At 62.5% G+C, this 24884-nt stretch overlaps 1 protein-coding gene across 3 annotated transcripts in view; it reads right to left on the reverse strand.

The window, feature by feature from the left end:
- Nucleotides 1-24884, reverse strand: part of AATK (apoptosis associated tyrosine kinase) — a 64334-nt gene that overhangs the window by 13735 nt on the left and 25715 nt on the right. For 2 of the 3 annotated variants that reach the window (XM_073311961.2, XM_073311964.2), the window contains exons 2-10: nucleotides 14882-15015; nucleotides 12658-12799; nucleotides 10630-10709; nucleotides 9442-9560; nucleotides 8403-8490; nucleotides 7265-7398; nucleotides 3821-3905; nucleotides 2003-2124; nucleotides 365-514 (exon numbers count right to left, since the gene is read on the reverse strand). In XM_073311961.2, coding sequence (XP_073168062.1) covers nucleotides 365-514; nucleotides 2003-2124; nucleotides 3821-3905; nucleotides 7265-7398; nucleotides 8403-8490; nucleotides 9442-9560; nucleotides 10630-10709; nucleotides 12658-12799; nucleotides 14882-15015 — 1054 coding nt within the window. Of the gene's footprint in view, nucleotides 1-364; nucleotides 515-2002; nucleotides 2125-3820; nucleotides 3906-7264; nucleotides 7399-8402; nucleotides 8491-9441; nucleotides 9561-10629; nucleotides 10710-12657; nucleotides 12800-13463; nucleotides 13540-14881; nucleotides 15016-24884 lie in introns of those variants that run through there. The other variant, XM_073311963.1, reaches the window with a different exon arrangement.

Below are 24884 nucleotides of genomic sequence, written 5' to 3' on the forward strand. Positions count from 1 at the left end.
AGCCCCCGTCTCCCTGCCAGCCCCAGCCGCAAGGCCATCTTCCACCAGCCGGTGAGAGGGCGGCTGGGCACGGGCACACGCCCACCCTTCGCCTGCACACAGCGCCACCACGTGCATCCTGACTCACTGCTCAGCAGGACTGCCCCCGCTCAGCAGATGGCACCGGGCCCCTCAATGCCCCCCTGCCCAGAGCCAGCCCAGGAGAGAGGAACCGGAGGGGAAGGGAGGATGCACAAATAGGAGAGCGTTCGGCAAACAAGTTGCTAACACGGGAGTCGGAGGCCTGAGGCAGGCGGAAATCTGCCACCCTCCGGCAGCACCTGGCAACTCCACCCCAGCCCGGTGCCCGCGGCACGCTCCTCACCAGCGCTCAGACAGCAACAGCTTCAGCTGGGGTTTGGGCAATTTGAGCTGCTGCTCCTTGATGGCGTAGGTGAGCACCTGCCGGTCGGAGTAACAGTAGTATGGCTGGTTTCCCAGCTCAAACAGCTCCCAGATCGTCACGCCCAGAGACCTGCAGAGACAGGGACGAGTGTGTGGCCTGGCAGCACGGCAGGGTAGGGGACAACCACTAGCAGAGAGGAAAGGCCAAGGGAGGGACGTGCCCCAGCTGGCCCCACTGACCTGGGCAAGACAGGCAGCTGCAGGCTCAGGCCTCTGGTTTACGCAGGGGCAGGGCCGTCCGGAGATGGAGGAAAGAGGCCAGCTCCCCAGCTGGCATGAATGGGCCCCGTTCCACTGGCGTCCGTGGGCCAGATCCACCATGGTGTGAACAGGCCCCACTCCACGGGGGCCATCGGGCCAGATCCCCACCTGGCGTGAACAGGCCCCGCTCCACTGGGCTTATGTCTGTTCACGCAGCTGGGGATCCATCTCAGATTTTAAGGGCAGGTGGTGCCAGTCAGATGACGCATGCTGACTTCCTGTAAAGCCCTGGTGTGACGAAGCGGGACTGTTCTTAATGTTTCCTCTGAATATTGGGGGTGGTGTGCCTCAGTTTCCCCTAGGCAGTTCTTAAGTAGCTAGGTGGTGGGATAAGGGTGTATGATCATTGCAGAGCCCTAGGGGGCAGGTGTGTGCAGGGGTCTGGACACAGAGAATGGCCGACACCCTGTTTCCTGGCAACTGATGGTCTGGGCCCTTCCCCCCTGCAAGGTGAGAGCTAAAGGGTTGGAGAACAAAGGAATCAGGTGACCTCCTGGCCCAGGAAAGGGACAAAGCCCAGAGGAAGAGGGGCTGGAGGGGGAGTCAGTTTGGGGCTGGCTGGGGACGAGGAGTGAAGTGCAGCCGTGGTTCTCTGGCTCACTGCCCCCCAAACTGGACCTGGCTGAGGGGTCCTGTTCTCCGCACCTACAAGCTCTGTGTTAGACCATGTTCCTGTCCTCTAATAAACCTTCTGTTTTAGTGGCTGGCTGAGAGTCACGTCTGACTGCGGAGTTGGGGGACAGGACCCTCTGGCTTCCCCAGGACCCTGCCTGGGCGGACTCGCTGAGGGAAGCGCACGGAAGGGCAGAGGATGCTGCATGCTCCAAGGTCAGACCCAGGAAGGTGGAAGCTGTGTGAGCCGTGTGTCCTGCAGACCGGCTGCTCCCAGAAAGGAGACTTCCCCAGAGTCCTGCCTGGCTTCATGGGGAGCAGTTCCAAAGCATCGCCCGGGGACTCCGTGACACCTGGCCTCAGACCATCTCCAGCGACAGTGCCCCCCCTGCCAGGGCTGAGGACATGCATAGGTCCTTGTGACTCTCCAGGATGGGAGGCCCATCCCCTGCGGGGTCCATATGGGAGTGGCAGCCCTGCCCTGTCCCCCACCCCACACCCCAAGGGCTCAGCCTCGCCTACCAGACCACAAGGCCCTGACACATCCTGACCCAGGACACAAGCCCGACTCCACCCGCACGCCAGCTGAGGGCAGGGCCTGAGTCACTCGCACACAGGCGGGGGCTGGGGGAGCGCAGGGGCTGCTGGCCGCCTGGCACGTGCCCCGCCTGGGCCCTGCGCTCACCAGACGTTGCTGGATTTGGTCTGATCCACAATGAGCAGGTTGCCATGCACCTCGTCGATGAGCTCGGGCGCGATCCAGCGCAGCGGCACCCACAGCTGGTCGGCCGTCACGAAGTAGTCACCCTGCCAAGTATGCGGGGTCAGCGCGAGAAGAGAACGTCAACCTCCGCGTGAGGGGCCGGCACGGCCAGGTGTGACAGCAGCCCCCCCAGCCCCTGCTGCCCCAGGTCCCTCTTCCCCAGCACCCCCCAGCCCCTGCTGCCCCGGAACCCTCTTCCCTAGCCCCTGCTGACCCGGGCCCCTCTTCCCCAGCACCCCCCAACCCCTGCTGACCCAGGCCCCTCTTCCCCAGCACCCCCCAGCCCCTGCTGCCCCGGGACCCTCTTCCCCAGCCCCTGCTGACCCGGGCCCCTCTTCCCCAGCCCCCCCACAGCCCCCTGCTGCCCAAGGCCCCTCTTCCCCCCATCCCCCCATCAGCCCCCTGCTGCCCCAGGCCCCTCTTCCCCCCAAGCACCCCCCAAACCCCTGCAGCCCCAGGCCCCTCTTTCCCCCAACCCCCTCCAGTCCCCTGCTGCCCCAGGCCCCTCTTTCCCCCGAGCCCCCTGCTGCCCAGGGCCCCTCTTTCCCCGCATCCCCTCCACCTCTCCTCTTCCCCCCAGCCCCCTGCCTCCCCATTTCCCCTCCACTTTTCCCTTTTCCCCCAGCCCCCTGCTGCCCCCTTTCCCCCCCCATCCTCCTCCAGCTCCTCCCCGCCAGGCCCCTGCTTCCCCCTTCCCCCAGCCCCCACCCAGCTCCTCTTCCCCCGCTTCATCTCCTCCCCAGCTTCTCTTCCTCCATGTCCTCCCTTCCCCTGCCCCTGCTCTCCTGGCTACTGCCTCTCCCCCCAACCCCTTCCCTCCCACTTCTCACCCCACGATCCCCAGCCCCGTCCACCGCCTCTCCTTCAACCCCGCCATCTTCCCACCTCTCCTCCTCCCCCAGCCTCTGGCCTCAGCCTCTCCTGTGTCCCCACCACATCCTCCTGCACCCGCCCGGCCCTCTGCTGGCCCCCCATCCCCCGCTACCCCCTCCTCCCAGCAATTCCAACCCCCCAGGGCTGACGCGACCTGCCCTGCAGACAGCTACTTGCCCTGGGTGCCAGGCAGACGCAGGACTCCAGGACTCAGCTGGCAGGTGAGGTCTGAGCTGCTGCGAACCCCAGGGAAAGGAAAAGGTGCAGCAGGGATCTGCCCCCTCCCTCCACGACTTAGGGGAGCAGACCCTGCCCTAGCCTGCGCCCCAGCCCCTGCAGATAACTGAAGGCACAGCCACTCCTGCTGGGCCCTGTTTAGATTAGGAGGGAGGGAGGGAGGAAGGGCATTGCCAGCTGCTCCTGTGGGAGAACCCCCCTCTGAGTCACACCAAGCAGCGTCTGCCCTGCCCGGAGGGGGAGTGTAGGAGGCTCAGACATACCCATTCCCAGGCCCCTCTCTCCAGGAAGAGGAGAGGAAGCAAGCGGAGACCCAAAAGCCCCATTCCCAGGACACTGGGCGAGGACAACGAATCCCAGGTGCTCAGAGTAACCAGCCCAAAGGGACCCAGCCGCCAGGGCCTGGCCCAGGGCTCCCATCCTCCAACCCCCGCCCCCAGCCTACAACTGTCCTGCCCTGCTACAGTAACCCCAGCTCCCGAGTCTGCCCCGGGTCCCTGAGCCCCAGTGCAGCTGGCAGCTCTGGGCCAGGAGGATGCCCCAGGCCTGAGACCAGGTCATCCCACAGAGCCTGGGTTCCAGCAGGTGCAGGGTCATGCGGAAAGCCACCCCCTCCCAGCCCAGACTTACTTTGTACTTGCAGTGAGAGAGGCCGTAGTCCCCGATTTTGACGGTCAGGTCAGCAGTGAGTAAGCAGTTCCGCAAAGCCAGGTCGCTAGACAAAGGAAACGCACAGCTGCTGTTACACAACCCCCGGCGCGCTGGGGTGGTGGAGTTCACACGCGGGGCTGAGCCACCGCCAGTTGGGGTGAGGGTGCAGGGCAAGCAGCAGCCACCCAGGAAAGGGTGGGGAATGGCCAGAGGGGCCTGAACAGACGGGTGGGGAGACTAAGGAGGGGGAGCGTCCGGGTTCTGGATTTGAACCCGTTGCATGGGGAGGTGGAGAGTGAGCTGGACCCAGACTTTGGCCAGAGGCAGTTTGGGTCAGATGGCTGAGCGGACGGGGACAGCAGGGATCAGGCTGTAACTCACTGGCTATTGCAGGGCATTCCAACCGTCAGCCACCAAATACACTGCAGGGAACGCTCAGCCTCCGGCCGCCTCTGGCCGTCCATCCCTCCCTCAGCCGAAGCCAGGGAGCATGGAGATTGCCTGGCCACCTACCTCTGCCATCTCCTACCATACCGCTGTGACACACGCCATGCAGAGTGCGAGTGCGAGTGTGTACGCACGCATGTACATATGTATGGGTGGGGGCATGGGTGCAGCTGTATGCACAGGTGTACGTATATGTGGGGGGGTGGGGGGTGTCTGCACATGTGTGGGTCTGGGCGAGGAGGGTGTGGGCATGTATTTGGGGGGGGCGTGGGCATGGGTGTGTGCATGTGTGGATGGGGCAAAGGGGGATGTGGGGGGGGTCGAGGGTGTATGCATGCGTGTGTGTATGTGGGGGGGTGTTTGTCTGGGGGGGTGTGTGCGTGTGTGTATATAAATCTATGTCTGTGCGTGTGTGGGTGGGGGCCAGGAAGGATGTGGGGGGGTGGGTGGGGGGGGAGAGGGGGTATGAGCATGTGTGTAGGTGTGGGGAGCAAGAGGGTGCAGGGAGGGGATGTGTTTGCATATGTGGGGGGGTGCATGGGGGGCATGAGTAGGTGGCAGAGCGGGGGTGTGTATGGGGATGTGGGCATGTGTGTGGGTGGGGACGTGAGTGTATATGCATGTGGGGGGGGCAAGGAGGGTGTGTGGGTGTGTGTGCGTGCAGGGGTGTGTGTGTGTGTGCATGCGTGTGTGCAGGGGGTGTGTGTGTGCGTGTGTGTGTGTGTGTGCAGGGGTGTGTGGGTGTATGTGCGTGCAGGGGGGCGAGAGTGTATGTGTGTGCGCATGTGTGTGCCTGTGGGGGCGAGGGTGTATCAGTGTGTGTGTGTGTGCGTGGAGGGTGTGTGTGTGTGCGCGTGCAGGGGTGTGTGTGTGTGTGTGTGCGTGCAGGGGGGTGTGTGTGTGTGCGTGCGGGGGGGCGAGGGGGTGTGTGTGTGTGTAGAGGGGGGTGTGTGTGCATGCAGGGGGGCGAGGGTGTATGAGTGTGTGTGTGCGTGCAGGGGTGTGTGTATGTGTGTGTGTGCGTGGAGGGGGGCGAGGGTGTATGTGTGTGTGTGTGTGTGCGTGCAGGGGTGTGTGTATGTGTGTGTGTGTGTGCGTGCAGGGGGGCGAGGGTGTATGAGTGTGTGTGTGCGTGCAGGGGTGTGTGTATGTGTGTGTGTGTGCGTGGAGGGGGGCGAGGGTGTATGTGTGTGTGTGTGCGTGCGTGCAGGGGTGTGTGTATGTGTGTGTGTGTGTGCGTGCAGGGGGGCGAGGGTGTATGAGTGTGTGTGTGTGTGCAGGGATGTGTGTGTGTGTGCGTGCAGGGGGGCGAGGGTGTATGAGTGTGTGTGTGCGTGCAGGGGTGTGTGTATGTGTGTGTGTGTGCGTGGAGGGGGGCGAGGGTGTATGTGTGTGTGTGTGTGTGCGTGCAGGGGTGTGTGTATGTGTGTGTGTGTGTGCGTGCAGGGGGGCGAGGGTGTATGAGTGTGTGTGTGTGTGCAGGGATGTGTGTGTGTGTGCGTGGAGGGGGCGAGGGTGTATGAGTGTGCGCGTGCGTGTGCCTGTGGGGGCGAAAGTGTATGCGTGCGACCCAGGCAGGACCGCGTGGGGAGCTGGTGCACACCAGGCACGGATCCTAGGCTGCAGGTGTCTGGTTCGAGTCCAGCTCAGCCCAGCTCAGCGGGGATTAACGTCGTCCCGACTAATGGCTCCCTGGTGGGTGCCAGATGAGTTTGGTGGGTCCCAGCTCACGACTTGCACTCTCTGCTGTGCTTTGCGCCGACTGGCAGGCTGAGCGGAGAGGCCAGGAGCACATGGGCCACGGGGGACTGAACTGCCCCAGGGACCCCAGAGGAACCCCCACTCCCGCTGGGGCAGGGCAGCTGGCCCTGCTGCTGCCCTGTAGAGACCCACAAGGGTCCATTCACCAGCACGAAAGAGCGACGGGGGGGCACTGGGCACCCAGGAACTACCTCTGCCAGGGCCTCTGGAGAGCAGCGCCAGAGGCCCTGGGCACCCGCCAGGCGGTGGGCAGCGCCGGGAGGCAGAGACAGCGAGGCAGGCCCCGCCCGAGGCTCCGTTGCAGGACCCGCCAGCGCAGGGCACAGGCTGTGGCAGGCGAGAAGGATCCGACGGCCCCAGAAGCCAGCGCTCGCCCTCTTCAACAAAATCACTGATGCTGGAGTCTCCGTGTGCAACTCACTCAGCACCAGGATATTGTTGGGGAGGAGAAGCCAGAGGGCGGCGGGTGGACCAGGTTTGAGGAGAGGAACCCCGGAGTCCTGGGTGAGACCCCCTCGGCCCCTCAGCCAGCGGGTGGGCGTGGAAAACCACGGGCTAAAAGAGCCGTAGGGCAAGCCGCATGCAACCCCTGTCCCCCCAGTCGCCAGGCTGGGGACTGGACACCCCCCACCTCACGCCCACCCCCAGACATGCCAGGCTGAGGACTACACACACCTCCACACACCCCTCCCCCATGTTAGGCTGCCCCCCCACATTCCAGGCAGGGGACTGGACACCCCACCCCCACACCACGCCAGGCCAGCCCCACAACCAGCCCCTCTTCCTGCTTGGCCCATGTCCTCTAGCTGCACGTGCCCGGGGGGGGGTAAGGGGGGGGGGAATCACCAGCCCCCAGCCCTCAGCATGGGAAGCACCTTTACCGCAGTCTCTGCTCACAGCCTGGGCCCAGGGCCGTCACGTTGCGGGCCCAGCAAACCCAGGGGCGGCCCCTGAGAGGGCCCTGAGCCTCGCTGACGGGGAGGTGGTCGGATGAGGCTGCATAGGGTACGGGGGAAGTTACAAGGCCTTTCCAGCCCCTGCTGCCCCTCCCCACCCAGTGTGGAGCTCTCCCCCCGTCCCAGGGGGCATATCCGCGGGGAGCTGACGGTGTCTGGAGCCATGGGTGCCGGGTGGCGGGGCGGGCGATGCTCAGGGCCCAGCGGGTAAGGCAGGGGAGTGTTTGTGGTGCTCCCTCCCGCAGCGGCCCAGCCTCACCTGTGCACATAGTGGTTCTTGTGCAGGTGCAGGATGCCGCATGCCACTTCGCAAGCCATCCTCTGCAGGGTGAGGGGGTCGGGGGCCATGGAGTCGGCCACCTGGCAGCTCCGCAGGTAGCCCTTCAGGTCGCCCTGTCATGGGAGCAGCAGCCGTCACCGTCCCTGAGCCATGGCCCGGCCGGCCAGTGTCAGGGGCTCTGAGCCCCGCCCTGCTCTGTGGCCCCGTGCCGCCCTGCCCCAGGGAGACCCCGAGGGCCCCACACACCATCACAAAGGGGGGAGCAGCCACGAGCGGAGCTGAGTGCATCAGGGGAGTGACGGGGCGTCAGGGCAGGGGAAGAGCTGGAGCAGAGGAGAGTGCCTGGCCCAAAACGGGTTTGTGTGTGTGTGTGGGGGGGGAATAAACCTCCCCAGTCCCCTGCCCACAAGCCACAGGCAATGCCTGGGCCATCTCCAAACACCCACCTGCGGGGTGGGACGTGGCACAGGGGGCAGATGCCCACCAACACCCCCCATGGGTTCTCTCCCCACATGGGGCTCGGGTCTGGAAAACCCAGCAAGCCTGGGGCTGCCCCATGCAGGCAGATCCACCACTCCGCTGCAATCCCGGCTCCCCGGCGTGAACCGCATCGCCCCAGCCGCATGGGGAGCCTGCCAGCGCCAGGACGTTACAGGGATCACCTGGGGGCCTCTCGGACCCCCATTAACAGCCTGGGCCTTGTGCTGCCTGCAGGGACCCGCCGCGGCTGTGAGCCGGCAGAAAGGGCTCCGCGGAGACCCCAGCCATGTTCTCGCTCCCTGGAGCCTCACTAACCCTGCTACCAAACAAGGGGCAGGCGCCCCCACCCCTCCTGGCATCCCCCTCGCTTTAACCTGTGGCTCAGCAGAGGAAACGAGCCAGCCCCAAAGCTGTGGGGAGCTGAGATTCACCAACGCTGGGGAGCGAGGGGGACCCAGAGCGCTCAAGTGGGGCCGGAAGTAACCTGCTCTGGACACAGTGTTTGCCGCTGAGCGTTTGCAGCAGCAGCTGGGCCTGGGTGAACCCGCAGGGTGCCAGCCCCAGCCAGGGAAAGCAGGGAGAGCCCGGGGGGCACCCGGCCCAAAGAGGGAGGAGGGTTTTAAAGCAGGCGACGTACCAGCGGGCAGAACTCCATGACCAGTAGGTAGGGCGTCACCTCAGCGCACTGGGCCAGGCATTGCAGCAGGTTCGTGTGCTGGAGAACCCTATGCAGGGAGGGGAGAGAGGAATGGAGACTGCAAACCAGGGAAGCAGGGTTGAGGCAACTTCCCTGTCATCTCTGGCCTGGGGCAGGCGGGGGCTGCGGGTCGGGCTGGAGGGGCACCGGCAGAGCTGTGTGCGGGGAGCCCGGGGCTGGGTAGCAGAGAGAAACCTTTTCAGAGAGCTTTCTCCTTGTCACACAGCCTGTACAATGCGTCACTGGGGGCGACAAGGAGCTCTCTGTGACCTGACCCCACGCCAGGCCTGTCCGGGCAGAGAACAAATGGGTACCGGGAAGTGCCAGCCACCCCGACAGGACCCACAACAATAGGGTGCTTGTTCATCTCTCAGTGTAAAGTTGACTGCTACTCCAACCCCAGCCCCCCCAGATCGGTCGATGCCCCTCAATCCCAACCCGCGGCCCTGCAGCTACTGTAGGCCAGATCCTCCCACCCCCAGATCTGTCAATGCTCCTCAGTCCCAACCCCCAGCCCCCCAGCTACTGCAGGCCAGCTCCCCCCTGCCCCCACAGACACACTTCCCTGTCAGTGCCCCTGCATCCCAACCCGCAGCCCTGCGGATTAGTCCAGGCCTGGACTCCTGCCCAGCTCCGCCACCCCTCGGTCCTGCCCGGCCCCCCGGAGTTTCCTCCCAGGAAGTAGACACAGACTGGGGCTGATTCGTGCGATGGTTTGGGATGGGACCAGTTTGCTCTGATCTAGGCCCCAGACCCAACACGCTGCCCGTGAGCAGAGCCTGGAGACCAGGACAGGCCCAGACGGCAGCCACCCTCAGATGGTGGCTCAGGGACGGCCAGGCTGGGAAAGGGCCTCTCTCAGCCGCGGAGGGGAGCCTGCCTGCTAGCGGCTTTGCACCCCTGGGAACCTTTCCTTGCGTGGCAGAGACACCGGGGCCAGAGCGGGTGCTGTGCTGGCAGCAGCAACCCCAGGGCCTACCTGTATGGCTGGGCTTCCTCCAGGAACTGCATCTGGTCCTGCACGCTGGCGCTCACCTTCAGCTCCTTCACCACCACCTGGCTGCTGCTAAGCCCCGAGTTCACCTCCCCCAGGAACACCTAGGGACAGCAGCGCACGTCAGCCCTGCGCCCCTGTCCTGCGCCTCGCAGCAGGTCCCCGTCCTGGGCCCATGTCCCTGCGCCCCTTGGCACGTCCTGTCCTGCACTCCACAGCACGTCCCTGTCCTGCGCCCCCGTCCTGCACCCCGCGGCACGTCCCCGACCTGCACTCCCGTCCTGCGCCCCGCGGCACGTCCCCGACCTGCGCCCCCGTCCTGCGCCCCGCGGCATGTCCCCTTCGTGCCCTCACGTCCCTGCGCCCACATCCCTGGGCCCCACAGCACGTCCCCATCCTGCCCTCACGTCCCTGCACCCCGCGGCACGTCCACATCCTGCCCTGATGTCCCCATCCTGTCCTCATGTCCCTGCGCCCATGTCCCTGTGCCCCGCAGCACATCCCCATCCTCCCCTCACATCCCTGCACCCCGTGGCACGTCCCCTGCCTGCTCCCACCTCCTCTCCCTGCACCCCATGGCACACCCACTCCCTGTGCCCATGTCCCTGCCCTGAGCCCATGGCACCATGCCCTGCAGTATGTCCCCTCCCCACCCCCACGTCCCCTCTCTGCACCCACGTCCACACCCTGCCCTTGTTGCTGAACCCGCTTCCCCCTCTGTGGGGCATACATGTCCCCTCCGCCCCACCCCTTCCTACCCCATCACTGCCTCACACCCCTCCCTGTTCCTGCATCCCCACATCCTCCCCCTGGCACACCCCCTTCCCCAGAGATGAGCGCCTCTCTCCCTGCAGGAGCACATTCCCCTCCCAAGACTGGCACCCACCTCCCCAGTCTCCCCTTCCCCAGTCTCCAAGGCTTCCTGCGGGACAGTCTGGGCAAGGACACCAGAGCCACAGCGGATCCCAAACGCTCACACGCAGCTGGGGAGCCAGGGGATGGAGCAGCTGGTCCTCAGACACAGCCCCACATGGGCTCTGGGGCCCACCCCTCACGCAGCTCCAGAACCCTGCTGCCGGGCGAATCCCGGCCTGGGCTGGCGTCCCTCGGGGAGCCCTTCCTGGGCACAGCCCGCCCCCCCAGACAGCCCACCCAAGAAAGGGACATGCTCACCTTCCCAAACCAGCCGTGCCCGATCTCCTTCAGGTAGAGGAGGGTGTGCCGACCCAGATCCGTAGACTTGAGCAGCTGCACTGTAAGAGAGCACATCCAGCTAGCTGGGCATCAGCGCTCCCGGTGGCCCGCCCAGCCGGCCTGCCTGCCAGGTTACCCGCGTCTCCCAGCCGTGCCCAGCTCGCCCCCTCCTGCCGTTCGGCACCAGGCCCCGTGCAGCCTCCTGGCGGTCATCCATCAGCCCTGCGGCGCTGCCTCCTGGGCTCCGGCTGGCAGCGGTGCGGGCTCAGGCACAGCCTGGCAGCATTGTCCCTGGCGCAGCAGGTACCGTGGGAAGCTCCAGCCCCTCACACCCTGCGATGTGGTACCGGGCGGAGCTGCACACCAGGGGAGTCGGCCAGCACCCCCGGGAGGGCAGCAGGTGTCAGGCGTGGTCCCTTCATGTCTAGGAGCCGCTCCCCGCTGGCATTCCCCACCATGGGCTGGGAGCCGTCTGCCCCAGCAGAACAGCCCTTTCCCGCTGAGCTCTCCCCAAGGTGGCAGCAGGTGGAGGGCTGCCCCTCCTCCCCCAGGAACCCACAGCCGGGCAGGGGAGTGGGGGGTGAAGTCAGAGCGAGCCGGAGCCCTGCATCCCAGTCCAACCACCCAGCCAGCAGCTGTGGGGCATCTGGCATTTAGCCCCCCCCACTCCTCCTGCCCAGCCCTGCCCGGCGCTCGCTCCCTCCCTCCCCCCCGACAGAATCCCAGCATTCCAGCCCCACGGAGGGCAGCAATGGGCCCATTGTTGGGCAGCATTGCGCTGCCCTGCACAGCTCTGGCCACGCCAGACACTGGGGCCATTGTCCAAGCCCCAGTGACATCAGCTGGGGCAGCGCCCGGCACAGCAGAAGAGAGGGGCAGGGGGGTGAGGGCGGTGTCTCTGGGGCAGCGTTTGTTGGCTCCTCGCCCCGCCCGGCGAGCTCAGAATTCCTCTCCCACTCACAGGCCTGTTTACCACGGCCAGGGGGGCAGTGCCAGGGAAGGAATCTGGGGCCGTGGGATGAACTCAGAGAGCGCCTGTGTCTCCAGGGGCCTGTGCCAGGACAGGAGCCCAGTGTGACCTGCCTGCCCAGGATCCGAGCTCCCGCTCCAGCCAGTGCAGGGCTGTGGCAGAGGCCTTCCCTCCCGCAACCTGCCAGGCCCAGAGCACTACTCCCAGGCCTCTCAGCACCAGGGATGGTCAACCCGGGCTGCTCCCCGGCACTGGCGCTGGAGAGAAGGCCTGGGGGAGGCTGGTCAGAGGGGGCTGCAGGCCAGGAGACGGGGCCGCTGGGGCTGGCTGCCCCTCCTACTAATGGGCCAAGACCAGCACCTCCGGGCATGTGTCTGCTCATGTGTGATCCCTGCGCCCCCGCAGGGAGAGCTTCCCCCACAAAAGCAACCCTTTATACCAGGTGTGTCCACCCAGTGGTGCCACTGAGCCACGGGCCAGGGCACCAGTATCACGGGCCAGGGCCCCGGGATCCCCCACAAGGCAGGGGCCAAGAGCGCCCTCTACAGTGGCCAGGTAACACTCTGCGTGCCAGCGGCTCGGGGGCAGGACAGCCCCCAGTAAGCCCCAGCCAGCTCTGCTCCCCTGGTGGGGGCTGCAGGCAGTTGTTGGACTCTCCACCCACCCACCCAACAAAGAACTGGGGGGGCGCAGGGAAAAGTCACCGCCTAGCGACTCCAGGGAGAGGCCTCGGAGCCAGCCATGGGAAGGGGCTGCTGGCCGTGCGGTCACAGTGTCTCTGCCTCCCTGCCCCAGCACAGAGACAGCTCCGTCCCCCCTTACACAGGTGCCCATGCCGTGTACATGGCAGCCGCGATCACGGCGGGCACCGGCCAGACCCCCCAGACGGCTGCGGCCCCGCTCCCTGAGCGGGACGGGGAGCACTGTCCTGGCAGGGCAACGCCATGAAGGCTCCCAGGGAGCAGCAGGATTCAAAGCTGCAATCCACTCAGGAACTGCAGCCGCCCACCCCCGCCCCGCCCCACCATGCACCTTACCTGAGCGCCCTGGCTGCTTGGCCATGGGGAGCGACACCTCGGTGAGGGGCAGGATGTAAACCTCGGGGCCATTCTGTGTGGCCGGGGAGCCCTGCACCGAGAACTCGGTCACGTAATCTTCTCCCTCAGCATTCTCAAATTCCTGGCCCAGGCACAAAGCAGAGGGCAGAGGGTCAGGAGAGGCAGATGTGGGCACAGAGCTGAGCGTGCCCACGCACCCCCTCCCCCACAGCTTCCCTGCCCCCCTCAGCACGCCACAGAGCTGACAGGAGAGTAGAGACGTGAGGAGCCCAGCATGCCCTGCCCCACACGCTCCTCTCCCTTTCCTCACGCCCCGCGCCCAGCAGGTCTGTCAGGCTGTGGGCTCCTCCTGGGCCCCTCACGTGTCTGTACAGCACCCGGCGCGCCTTGGGGGCTGCCCAGCCAACCGATTTCTATTGCGCCCACGCAGAGCGTCGGCTAAGCCGGGACCGCTCCCCTGCTCCCCAGGCAGCCCCGTGTATGATGCAGAGCCATGGCCCGGGTGCCGCGCGGCTGAGCTCACTTCAAGCCCCGTCAGCAAGCGCCCCTACTCAGCGAGTGGAGAGCATCCCCCTGCCAGAGCGCGATCTCAGCCGCCTCCCCCCACATTCTCTGGGGCCAGATCGCCCATCACCCCAGCACGCACGAGCTGCTGCAGCATGAGCTAAGGGCCAGGCAGCCCCAGGTGGGGCTGGGAGAGACTCCAGCCCCCCCAGGCTCCGCCCGCCCCACGTCTCTCTCACCCCTCTCCAGAGGCCTGCGGCCCACGAGCACGCTCCCTTTACCTGGCTGTGCGCCCCAGACAGCCCTTTGGGCCTGATGGCTGCCTCTGTGATCAGACAGGACACGGCAAGCATCTCCCCTGCCCCGGCCCGCCCCAGCTGCCACCAGCCTCATGGTGCCAGGGACTCGCTGCTGTGCCATGCTCGGGGCTCCTCCCTGGCTGGACTTGCTGGGTCACGGGGCAGCGTCCGGGCTGGACGCAAACCCTCTTCCCACTCCTATATAGGCAGCGTGGCGGGGATGAGCCGCCCCATTGTTCCTCTGCATGCTCCGCAGGATGGTCCAGCCTGCATCGCAATACGTCCCCCACCCCACGCCAGCTGGCTTCTCTGCTCGGGCGCCGCGAGCCTCCACAAAAATCCCAGCGAACAGAGAAACCTGTTACTCGGGCACATTCTCTGCGGGGAGAGCACGGCCCTCCCACCCCGCAGGGCACCGGGGGCATTTCCAGGGCAGAGGCATGGCCAGAGAGCGACGCGGCCGGAGCCAGGCACAGCCGGTGCGTGGTGCTGAGCTGCCCAGGCCCGGCCCAGCTTCCTGGGACAGGAACACGCTGTTCGCGTAAGCCAAGGAGAAGGGCTCCAAGTCTCCGCAGGCCCAGGCACACACACCATGATCAGGAGTTAACGAGGCACCAGACCACCTGCACGCACAGCCACATCGCTGGCTGGTCCCCTCTCCCCTCATCCCCTCTAGCCAGGCTGGGACCCCTTCCCCTCATCCACTCCACCCCCTGAGCCAGGCTGGGACCCCTTCCCCTCATCCCCCGCCCACGCCAGGCTGGTCCCCTCTTCCTACATTCCCCCCCCCCGAACCAGGCTGGGACCCTTCCCCTCATCCCGCCCCGAGCCAGGCTGGTCTCCTCTTCCCGCATTCCCCGCTCCCCGAGCCAGGCTGGGACCCCTTCCCCTCATTCCCCGCCCACGCCAGGCTGGTCCCGTCTTCCCACATTCCCCCCACCCGAAACCAGGCTGGGACCCCTTCCCCTCATCCCCCCCTGAGCCAGGGTGGTCTCCTCTTTCCACATTCCCCCCTGCCCCGAGCCAGGCTGGGACCCCTTCCCCTCATTCCCCGCCCACGCCAGGCTGGTCCCGTCTTCCCACATTCCCCCCACCCGAAACCAGGCTGGGACCCCTTCCCCTCATCCCCCCCTGAGCCAGGGTGGTCTCCTCTTTCCACATTCCCCCCTGCCCCGAGCCAGGCTGGGACCCCTTCCCCTCATTCCCCGCCCAAGCCAGGCTGGTCTCCTCTTCCCACATTCCGCCCCCAAACCAGGCTGGGACCCCTTCCCCTCATCCCCCACCCGAGCCAGGCTGGTCCCCTCTTCCCACATTCCCTCCCACAAGCCAGGCTGGGACCCCTTCCCCTAATCCCCTCCCCGCCCCGAGCCGGGCTGGGACCCCCTCTTTGGAGCACTTACTTTGAAGCCAATATCTCCCTTCTTGCAGCACAGACAGGCCAACATGAGGAAGATGAAGGTAAAGAGACCAGAGAAGGAAAGCGCCACCACGGCGAGTGACGAGGACCAGGAGAGCTCGCTAAGGGGGGTGCCGTCTGCAGGGAGACAAACATGGTGGGAGGAGAGATTAGGGGGGCAGGCGACAAATGCAGAGCCTCTCCCTTGGGGGACAGAGGCAAGACAGAGAGGGGACAATACCAGGGAGCTGCGTCAGGGAGCCTGGCCATGGTAAGAGTCCGGGGCAGGGCTGGGAGCCCCGCGGCACTGACCCCAGTGTGGACCGAGCAGGGGTTGAGCCACCTCTGACGGGAAGGGTCCATGGACACACCGTGTGAGGAGGCAAAAAACAGTCCCAGCCCAGGCCTCCCGACCCAGCTGCTGTGCCCCTGGATGTACACGACACCCCCTTGGCTCCCGAGCTGGCCCCGGAGTGCAGCCCCAGCACAGCCAGCGGCCCGCGGTGGCCATGAACAGGCGCTGAAGGCCAGGGCTCGAGGCTTAGCAGAGTACCCTGAATGCAGCCCAGGAGGGAGCAGGAAAGAGGGGAGATGCTGCATTGCGCCCACCGTCCACAGGGAGGCACTGCTGCACCACAGACAGGTAGCCGCAGGCCAATTGCTCTAGGGCCGATCCCCTGGCCCGGGGGGCACCGGCCTGGGGCCCTGTCGCCAGCTAACCACAGAGACGCCCATTTGGAAAAGACTTAGCGAGAACAACTGAACCGGTCAGAATTGGTTTTCACTGCAAAGAAAGCAAAAAGAACAGCTGAACCCCGGGCCGCCAGGCGCTGCGATCAGGGGGCAGGAGACACTTTTCAGAGCGAAAGAGCAGATTTGCCATTCGCGCCCGTTTATACAACCCCCGAGGAAGCCGTTAACTGGCTTCCTGAAGCCTCGGTCTGTGTACGCACACCTGTGCCCATGCCAGCGTGTTCATGCACCTATGTGTATCTGTGTGCATGTTCCCGCTCACGCGTGTGCATACCCGAGGGCGTCCGGGTACACGTGCGTCCTCACTGCACACGCAAACACGTCTCAGCCTCCGCGGGGCCTAGCACTCACTGGAAGACACAGCAGGTACCTGGGCGCCGCACTGTTGCCATGACAATAATTCACAGATTCCTAGCAGAGGCCTGCCCTGAAACAATCCCACAGCAGAATTGTCAGGAGAACGTCCCCGAACGGTCCGTGATGGCGAATCCCCCACGCCCCTTGGTAAGCTGGTACTCCAGCACTGCGCCCAGTTGGGGAGCCACACTGGCCTGTCCCAGGGGATTTCTAGCCACCATCCCTTCCTCTGGGATCCTGCTTTAGCCCTGCCAAGCAATTCCAACACGGGCCGGTTCCTCAGAGGATGAGGCAAGGAGCAGAAGCAGCCCCTGCTGCTCCTCAGCTCCCTGCCCCACTAGCACTGGTCTCTGCAGCCCACGTGGGTTCCCAGGTTGCTTCCTGGCACCATTCACTTGCTGAATCTCTCCTACATGGCCTGAAATGGGCTGGGTCCTTCATGCCCCCCCCCCCGCAATCTCTACTTGCAGAGTCAACTTCATCCAGCAGCCCCCAGGTTCTGTAGGGTCCATGCAGGATGCTCTCAGCGAAGGATCCAAGGATGGTTCTCTTTGATTTACTACGCCCTCAGTTAGTGGCTTTGCACACACACCGGGAGGCCGTAGAGCGGAGGGGAGGGGAGGGACGTGGGGGGAGCTGCGAGTCTGGGGGCTGCAGGGTGGGGCTGGACCTGGCTCCTGTCCATGGGGAGGTCCTTTTCCAGGGCGCTGGTGCACGCTCCCAGAATCCCAGATGGGGGAGGTGGATGTTCCCAGCTAAACAGAGATTAACCTACATGAAGGTGCAAGGGTCACCCGGGGACGGCACCGATGCAGCCAGCTCTGGGGTTGGCCGCCGCAGCAGTTTTGTTCTGCCAGCATCACATCGGGGTGGGAGGAAGAAGAAGGACACGGCCTTCTACTCAAACCACACGAGGGGCATTTTAGGCAGGCAGAACGCCACAGCTGCGGCAGGAATTCGGGCAGGTCACCGGACATGCTGTTCCTCCAGCTGAAAAGCCCTGTGCTAGCAGACTGTGCTCCCGGCCTGGGGACCCGCTCAGGGGCAGGTCAGCTGCAAAACCTCCCATCCCCCAGCAAACAGGAAGGAAGCCGGTGCCCGTCTCTCGAAGGGCTCCGCAGGCCCCGGTTCCTTCTCATGCCCCATGCAGACAAGGACTGAAGATGGCCCTGTCCCATCCCCGACCCCTGGTGCCATCCCATCGCTTGGGGCCTGGCCCAGCACCGCATCTCCTCACAAATATCCCGCTGGCTGGGACGGTGCCGCAGCCCCAGGAAGACGGGGGGGGGGGGGGGATGAGCCCAGCGCCTCCAGGTGAGGGGGAACAGGAGCCGGGGACCCAGGCTGGGAAGGAACCCAGCTCTGGCCACAAGCAGTAAAGCACCAGGAGAGAGAAGTACTGTGAGTACCGGTAATGGGCCAACCCCGCGTCTCCCCTCTGCTGCAGGCAAGTCACCAGGGCTTCCCCCGGCCCAATGTGCTGGCCTCTCCCAGGAGGTTCGGAGCCTTTCAGGAAAGCCCAGGGAGAAGCAGGGTGTGATGCTCACGCGGATGCACCCCCCACCTCCCCAGGGAGCCCAGAGCATCGCTGCTGCGGCCAGGGTAAGCGAGAGGAGCTGCCGAGCGAGCCTGCCCCGAGCAGGGAGCCCAGCAGAGCCATCCAGCCCCCGCTGGCCTCGAGAGCAGTCAATGGCAGACACAAGGGCCCTTCATGCAGAGGGTTTACGGGGCACCTGTGGAGAGAACATTGGCGGCTTTTGTTGCCGAGCTGTGAACTTGCTTTGTGCGCGCTCGATGCCAGCAGCTCAGCCGCTTCCCGCAGGAACCCCCACCAGCACCCGCCTGACGAGCTGCAGCTGAGTATTACTATGCTGCTCCAGAGCCGCCGGGAACAAACGGCATAATTATACCAGGAGGAAGCAGCAGGAAGGCACAGGAGCTGCTGTGGGGGCCCAGCCACGACTCAGAGGCCAGCCGGCTTGCTCCACGCCGACTGCCGTAAAAACACCACAGCCAGATAGCCGGCTCCAGGAGCCAGGCCCCTCGCCAGCCCAGGGCGCCCAGCGGCACAAGGCTGGCTCTGCAGGGAGCCGAGAGAAAGGCAACCAAAGTGACCAGGGAGCTGCAGGGACCCCCGGAGGAGGAAAGGCTAAAAGAGCTTGGCCATGGGGGTAGGGGGTACATGCAAAGCAGCGATGAATAGGCCGGGGGACAGCGAGGGATAGAATGACAGCAAGGGAAACACAAGGTGCTAGACCTTGGGACAGCCCAACAGAGGTGCGGGGAACCCGGATGCAGGCAGATGGGCCTAGAGAGAGAGAAACCACTAGCCACGGTGGGCACGAGCCAGTGATGGCCACAGGATGGAGTGGTTGGAACGGGCATCTCAGAGCAGGACAGCTGCTGAGACTGGCTCCTAACTCGGAATGGACACTGCTTGAGGCAGGGCCCCTCTTTCTGCCGGCTTGCTGCATCACCGAGCGCAGCGACCCTGCACGCCAAAGCAGGGAGACAACAGGCCCCGTTTGCTCTTTGACTTCTGGGTCATTTTGCCTGGGGGGAGCTCCCAGGAACAAGCAGGGCCCACAGCACCAGAGACACAGCTCACCGTGGGGTAGTGCCTGTGGCCCCAGACACGACTTGCCACGGGGCGGTGCCCACAGCACCATAGACATGGCTCACCCCGGGGCCGTGCCTGCAGAACCGGAGAGATGGCTCATCATGGGGTGGTACCCACGGCACCGGAGACACAGCTCCCAGGCTAACTGGAGCACAGCCCCTTGCCCGTCTCATGGCAATGTTCCTGTTCACCCACCAGAAGCCCAGGTGCCCTGCCCATTCCCTCTCTGGAGAGCCCACCAGCAGAGCTGGGCTCGGGGTCAGCTCCTCACACACCAGCCAAGCCGGACCAGGCTCCGCCAGCTGGGACAGCAGAGGGAGGGATTCACCAGCCACCGAGCCGCCTTTCTAGCAGAGGATTCTAGCAGACGCAGGTGTGTCAGAGAGAAGGCTTTGGATTCTTTGACCATGGGATGGTGTTCCAAGAAGGAGTGCTAGGCAGGACAGGCTCCACCTAACGAAGAGAGGGAAGAGCATCTTCGCAAGCAGGCTGGCTAACCTAGTGAGAAGGGCTTTAAACTAGGTTCACTGGGAGAAGGAGACCAAAGCCCTGAGGTAAGTCGGGAAGTGGAATACCGGGAGGAGGCACGAGCAGGAGCGCATGAGAGGGGAGGGCTCCTGCCTCATACTGAGAAAGAAGGGTGATCAGCAGGTTACCTCAAGTGCCTATATACAAATGCACGAAGCCTGGGAAACAAGCACAGAGAACTGGAAGTCCTGGCACAGTCAAGGAATTATGATGTGATTGGAATAACAGAGACTTGGTGGGATAATTCACGTGACTGGAGTACTGTCATGGATGGATATAAACTGTTCAGGAACGACAGGCAGGGCAGAAAAGGTGGGGGAGTTGCACTGTATGTAAGGGAGCAGTATGACTGCTCAGAGCTCAAGTATGAAACTGCAGAAAAACCTGAGTGTCTCTGGATTAAGTTTAGAAGTGTAAGCAACAAGGGTGATGTCGTGGTGGGAGTCTACTATAGACCACCAGACCAGGGTGTCACGGAGTCCCTGGGCGATGCTCTGGAACTGCTCCCCATGAAGCCAGTCAGGACTCTGGGGTAGTCGCCTTTCTGTGAGCAGCCTGTCTTCAGGACACACAGCTCACACAGCTTCCACCTTCCTGGGTCTGAACTCGGAGCATTCAGCATCCTCTGCCCCTCCGTGCGCTTCCCCCCAGCGAGTCCACTCAGGTGGGGCTCCTGGGGAAGCCAGAGGGTCCTGCACCCCAACTCCGCAGTCAGACGTGACTCTCAGCCAGCCAGTAAAACAGAAGGTTTATTAGACGACAGGAACATGGTCTAAAACAGAGCTTGCAGGTGCAGAGAACAGGACCCCTCAGCTGGGTCCATTTTGGGGGGCGGTGAGCCAGACAACCACGTCTGCACTTCACTCCATGTCCCAGCCAGCCCCAAACTGAAACTCCCTCCAGCCCCTCCTCCTCTGGGCTTTGTTCCTTTCCCGGGCCAGGTGGTCACCTGATTCCTTTGTTCTCCAACCCTTTAGCTCTCACCTCCCAGGGGGGGAAGGGCCCAGGCCATCAGTTGCCAGGAAACAGGGTGTCGGCCATTCTCTGTGTCCCGACTCCTGCACACACCGGCCCTCTAGGGCTCTGCAATGATCATACACCCTTACCCCACCACCTAGATACTTAAGAACTGCCTAGGGGAAACTGAGGCACCCCCATACTATTCAGAGGAAACATTAAGAAGAGTCCCACTTCGTCACATCGGGGGATGAGGAGGACGAGGCTTTCTTCTGGCAACTCGCAGAAGTTACTAGATCGCAGGCCCTGGTTCTCATGGGAGACTTCAATCACCCTGATATCTGCTGGGAGAGCAATACAGCGGTGCACAGGCAATCCAGGAAGTTTTTGGACAATTTCCTGGTGCAAGTGCTGGAGGAACCAACTAGGGGCAGAGCTCTTCTTGACCTGCTGCTCACAAACTGGGAAGAATTAGTAGGGGAAGCAAAAGTTGATGGGAACCTGGGAGGCAGTGAACATGAAATGGTCGAGTTCAGGATCCTAACACAAGGAAGAAAGGAGAGCAGCAGAATACAGACCCTGGACTTCGGAAAAGCAGACTTTGACTCCCTCAGGGAACTGATGGGCAAGATCCACTGGGAGAATAACATGAGGGGGAAAGGAATCCAGAAGAGCTGGCTGTATTTTAAAGAATCCTTATTGAGGTTACAGGGACAAACCATCCCGATGTGTAGAAAGAATAGTAAATATGGCAGGCGACCAGCTTGGCTTAACAGTGAAATCCTTGCTGCTCTTAAATACAAAACAGAAGCTTACAAGAAGTGGAAGATTGGACAAATGACCAAGGATGAGTATAAAAATATTGCTCGGGCTTGCAGGAGTGAAATCAGGAAGGCCAAATCACACCTGGAGTTGCAGCTAGCAAGAGATGTTAAGAGTAACAAGAAGGGTTTCTTCAGGTATATTGGCAACAAGAAGAAAGTCAAGGATAGTGTGGGCCCCTTACTGAATGAGGGAGGCAACCTAGTGACAGAGGATGTGGAAAAAGCTAATGTACTCAATCCTTTTTTTGCCTCTGTCTTCACGAACAAGGTCAGCTCCCAGACTACTGCACTGGGCAGCACAGCATGGGGAGGAGGTGACCAGCCCTTTGCGGAGAAAGAAGTGGTTCGGGACTACAGAGAAAAACTGGATGAGCACAAGTCCATGGGGCCAGATGCGTTGCACCCGAGAGCGCTAAAGGAGTTGGCGGATGTGATTGCAGAGCCATTGGCCATTATCTTTGAAAACTCATGGCGATCGGGGGAGGTCCCAGATGACTGGAAAAAGGCTAATGTAGGGCCCATCTTTAAAAAAGGGAAGAAGGAGGATCCTGGGAACTACAGGCCAGTCAGCCTCACCTCAGTCCCTGGAAAAATCATGGAGCAGTTCCTCAAGGAATCAATTCTGAAGCACTTAGAGGAGAGGAAAGTGATCAGGAACAGTCAGCATGGATTCACCAAGGGCAAGTCATGCCTCACTAATCTAATTGCCTTCTATGACGAGATAACTGGCTCTGTGGATGAAGGGAAAGCAGCGGCCATGTTGATCCTTGACTTTAGCAAAGCTTTTGACACGGTCTCCCACAGTATTCTTGCCAGCAAGTTAAAGAAGTATGGGCTGGATGAATGGACTATAAGGTGGATAGAAAGCTGGCTAGATTGTCAGGCTCAAAGGGTAGTGATCAATGGCTCCATGTCTAGTTGGCAGCCGGTATCAAGTGGAGTGCCCCAGGGGTCGGTCCTGGGGCCGGTTTTGTTCAATATCTTCATAAATGATCTGGAGGATGGTGTGGATTGCACCCTCAGCAAGTTTGCAGATGACACTAAACTGGGAGGAGTGGTAGATACGCTGGAGGGTAGGGATAGGATACAGAAGGACCTAGACAAATTGGAGGATTGGGCCAAAAGAAATCGATGAGGTTCAACAAGGACAAGTGCAGAGTCCTGCACTTAGGATGGAAGAATCCAATGCATCGCTACAGACTAGGGACCAAATAGCTCAGCAGCAGTTCTGCAGAAAAGGACCTAGGGGTGACAGTGGACGAGAAGCTGGATATGAGTCAACAGTGTGCCCCTGTTGCCAAGAAGACCAATGGCATTTTGGGATGTATAAGTAGGGGCATTGCCAGCAGATCGAGGGACGTGATCGTTCCCCTCTATTCGACACTGGTGAGGCCTCATCTGGAGTACTGTGTCCAGTTTTGGGCCCCACACTACAAGAAGGATGTGGAAAAATTGGAAAGAGTCCAGCGGAGGGCAACAAAAATGATTAGGGGACTGGAACACACGACTTATGAGGAGAGGCTGAGGGAACTGGGATTATTTAGTCTGCGGAAGAGAAGAATGAGGGGGGATTTGATAGCTGCTTTCAACTACCTGAAAGGGGGTTCCAAAGAGGATGGATCTAGACTGTTCTCAGTGGTAGCTGATGACAGAACAAAGAGTAATGGTCTCAAGTTGCAGTGGGGGAGGTTTAGGTTGGATATTAGGAAAAACTTTTTCACGAGGAGGGTGGTGAAACACTGGAATGCATTACCTAGGAAGGTGGTGGAATCTCCTTCCCTAGAAGTTTTTAAGGTCAGGCTTGACAAAGCCCTGGCTGGGATGATTTAGTCGGGGATTGGTCCTGCTTTGAGCAGGGGGTTGGACTAGATGACCTCCTGAGGTCCCCTCCAACCCTGATATTCTATGATTCTATGATTCGGGGCTGGCTCCAAAACCCTTCCCGGGACACACTTAGCAAAGGCAGGTGGGCAGAAGTCAGCCCCTGCTCGTCGCTCGCTGCGCTCACACGCAGCTAAGGTCCGTCTCCCTCCATCCAGCACGGAGTCTCCACCAGTGTCGCACGTCCAGAAGAGTCGCCCTGAAGTCAGGGACTCTGATGGGGGAAAGGGCAGAGCAGGGGTCTGACTGTGTCTCATTTTATCCACCCCCCACCCCGCGCTGTGCAGGGGCTCTGCCTCTCAGCCCCAGATACAGGCCACGGGCCACCCCGCTGCAGTCAGTGCAATGCTCTGTGCCGGCCCCACACATGTGTGGGGCAGAGAAGCTGGCGCAACCTCTGCCTGCATTCTGGCCAGTGCCACCCCCCTCCCTCTCCCGAGCAATACGCCACCCGTCAGACAGCACCCTGGGCTCCCCGCAGGAGACGCCACCTGGACACGTCCCCACCACGCCCCCGGCCGAGTCTCCGCCCAGGAGCCGATTACCCACTCCCAGAGCGAGCGCCGTGTGCCGTGCCAGCCCCCACGGTCACAGCGCCACTGGAAAGCTGGGCGGGCAGCACCTCCCCCCACGGTCCTGGCTCGGCGACACCAACGTTGCTGAAAATTTGAGGCTATTTTCAGTCTTTGCTGTGAGGGCCCAGAAACCACCCCATTAACGCGGGAGCTGAGGGTCAATTCCCACCTCCCTCCCACGCCGCTCGGCTATGTGAGGGGACAGTTTAAAATGGGGGGGGGCAGAAAACCCACACCTGGGACAGGGGTTAGGCCATTGGGCCAAGGGCCAGACAGCAGCAGAGAACTCGGCTTCCTGGGTTCTAATCCTGGTGCTGCCCCAGACTCGGTGTGTCACCTTAAAGGACACTGTCGGCTTGAACAAAACCAGCGCTTTTCTGTCTGAAACCTCTGATGCCAAAGGCTTTTGGAGACTAGCATCTGGGCACTGCACAATTCTTAATGGCTTTGGCACCCACCCCTGTGATCAGGTCAGACCTATTACCCCACTGTAAACGGGGAAACTGAGGCACAGCGAGGCTAAGTGAGTGGCCCAAGCTCGCACAGGAAGTCTGTGGTAGAGCAGGGAATTTACACAGGGTCCTCTGAGCGTCCTGACCATGGGGCCATTTCAAAGGTGTGTTGTCAGAGCACGTTAACTAGCTCCATCTAACCCCACCTTCTAAAATTCTAGCCAAGGCAAGGCCAGGCCACTGGACTAGCTTACAACCGCCTTGTCTCTCATCATGTGCGGTCTGCCACCGGCGGGGCACTGGGCCCTCGTCTAGACAAAGCCTGGATCTGGAAGGGGCTGGGGGGAGCTTTCTCTCTCTCTCTCTCTCCTCAGCTTGTTTCCATGGTGAACAGGAAGCACTCTGTGCAGTGACTGTCACCGCATCCCCTGGGGAGCGGGGCTGGCAAGAGAGAACGTGGCTAACTGCAAAGAACAACAGGAGAGCAGCAAAGCCGGCATGAGCCCCTGGGACAAGGATCTTTCGGCCAGAATCATTCAAGGGGCAGAGGCAGGAAACGGATTTCTTTAAATGAGCCAGATTCCAGAAGTGAAGATGGACAGCCCCTCTCTAGGCTCGCCGTGCCTCAGTTTCAAGCAGGTCCGGCAAGGCCCGAGTAAGGACCCCAGCCCCTGGGCTAACAGGCCCCGGTGGAAGTGCAGGTTACTGGAGGGACTCGGGAGTGGCACGCTCTGTCACACACATTCATGACGAGGACTGGCAGTTTGTCACACAGGCCCATCTCCTTTGGCAGAGCTCCCGGGAACCTCACTTGCAGCTCTGTCTGAGCAAAGACTGCAGGATCACCCATTATTTGCATTTACATCTTGGCCCTCGAGGGCGGCCGGTGACGGGTCACTCAGTTATTAGCAGAGACGTCCCGTGTAACAAAGTTAAAGACTTATTCCCTCGGAGACCACTTCAAGGCGGAAACGGTGCCACACCCAGACAAACAAAGCCCACGAACGCACGCTCCTGCACGTCTGGCACAGAGTGCGGAGCTCGGCGCGTCACTGGCTGC

The sequence above is a fragment of the Lepidochelys kempii genome, chromosome 14 (assembly GCF_965140285.1).
Source record: "Lepidochelys kempii isolate rLepKem1 chromosome 14, rLepKem1.hap1, whole genome shotgun sequence".
Taxonomy (NCBI): Eukaryota; Metazoa; Chordata; order Testudines; family Cheloniidae; genus Lepidochelys; species Lepidochelys kempii.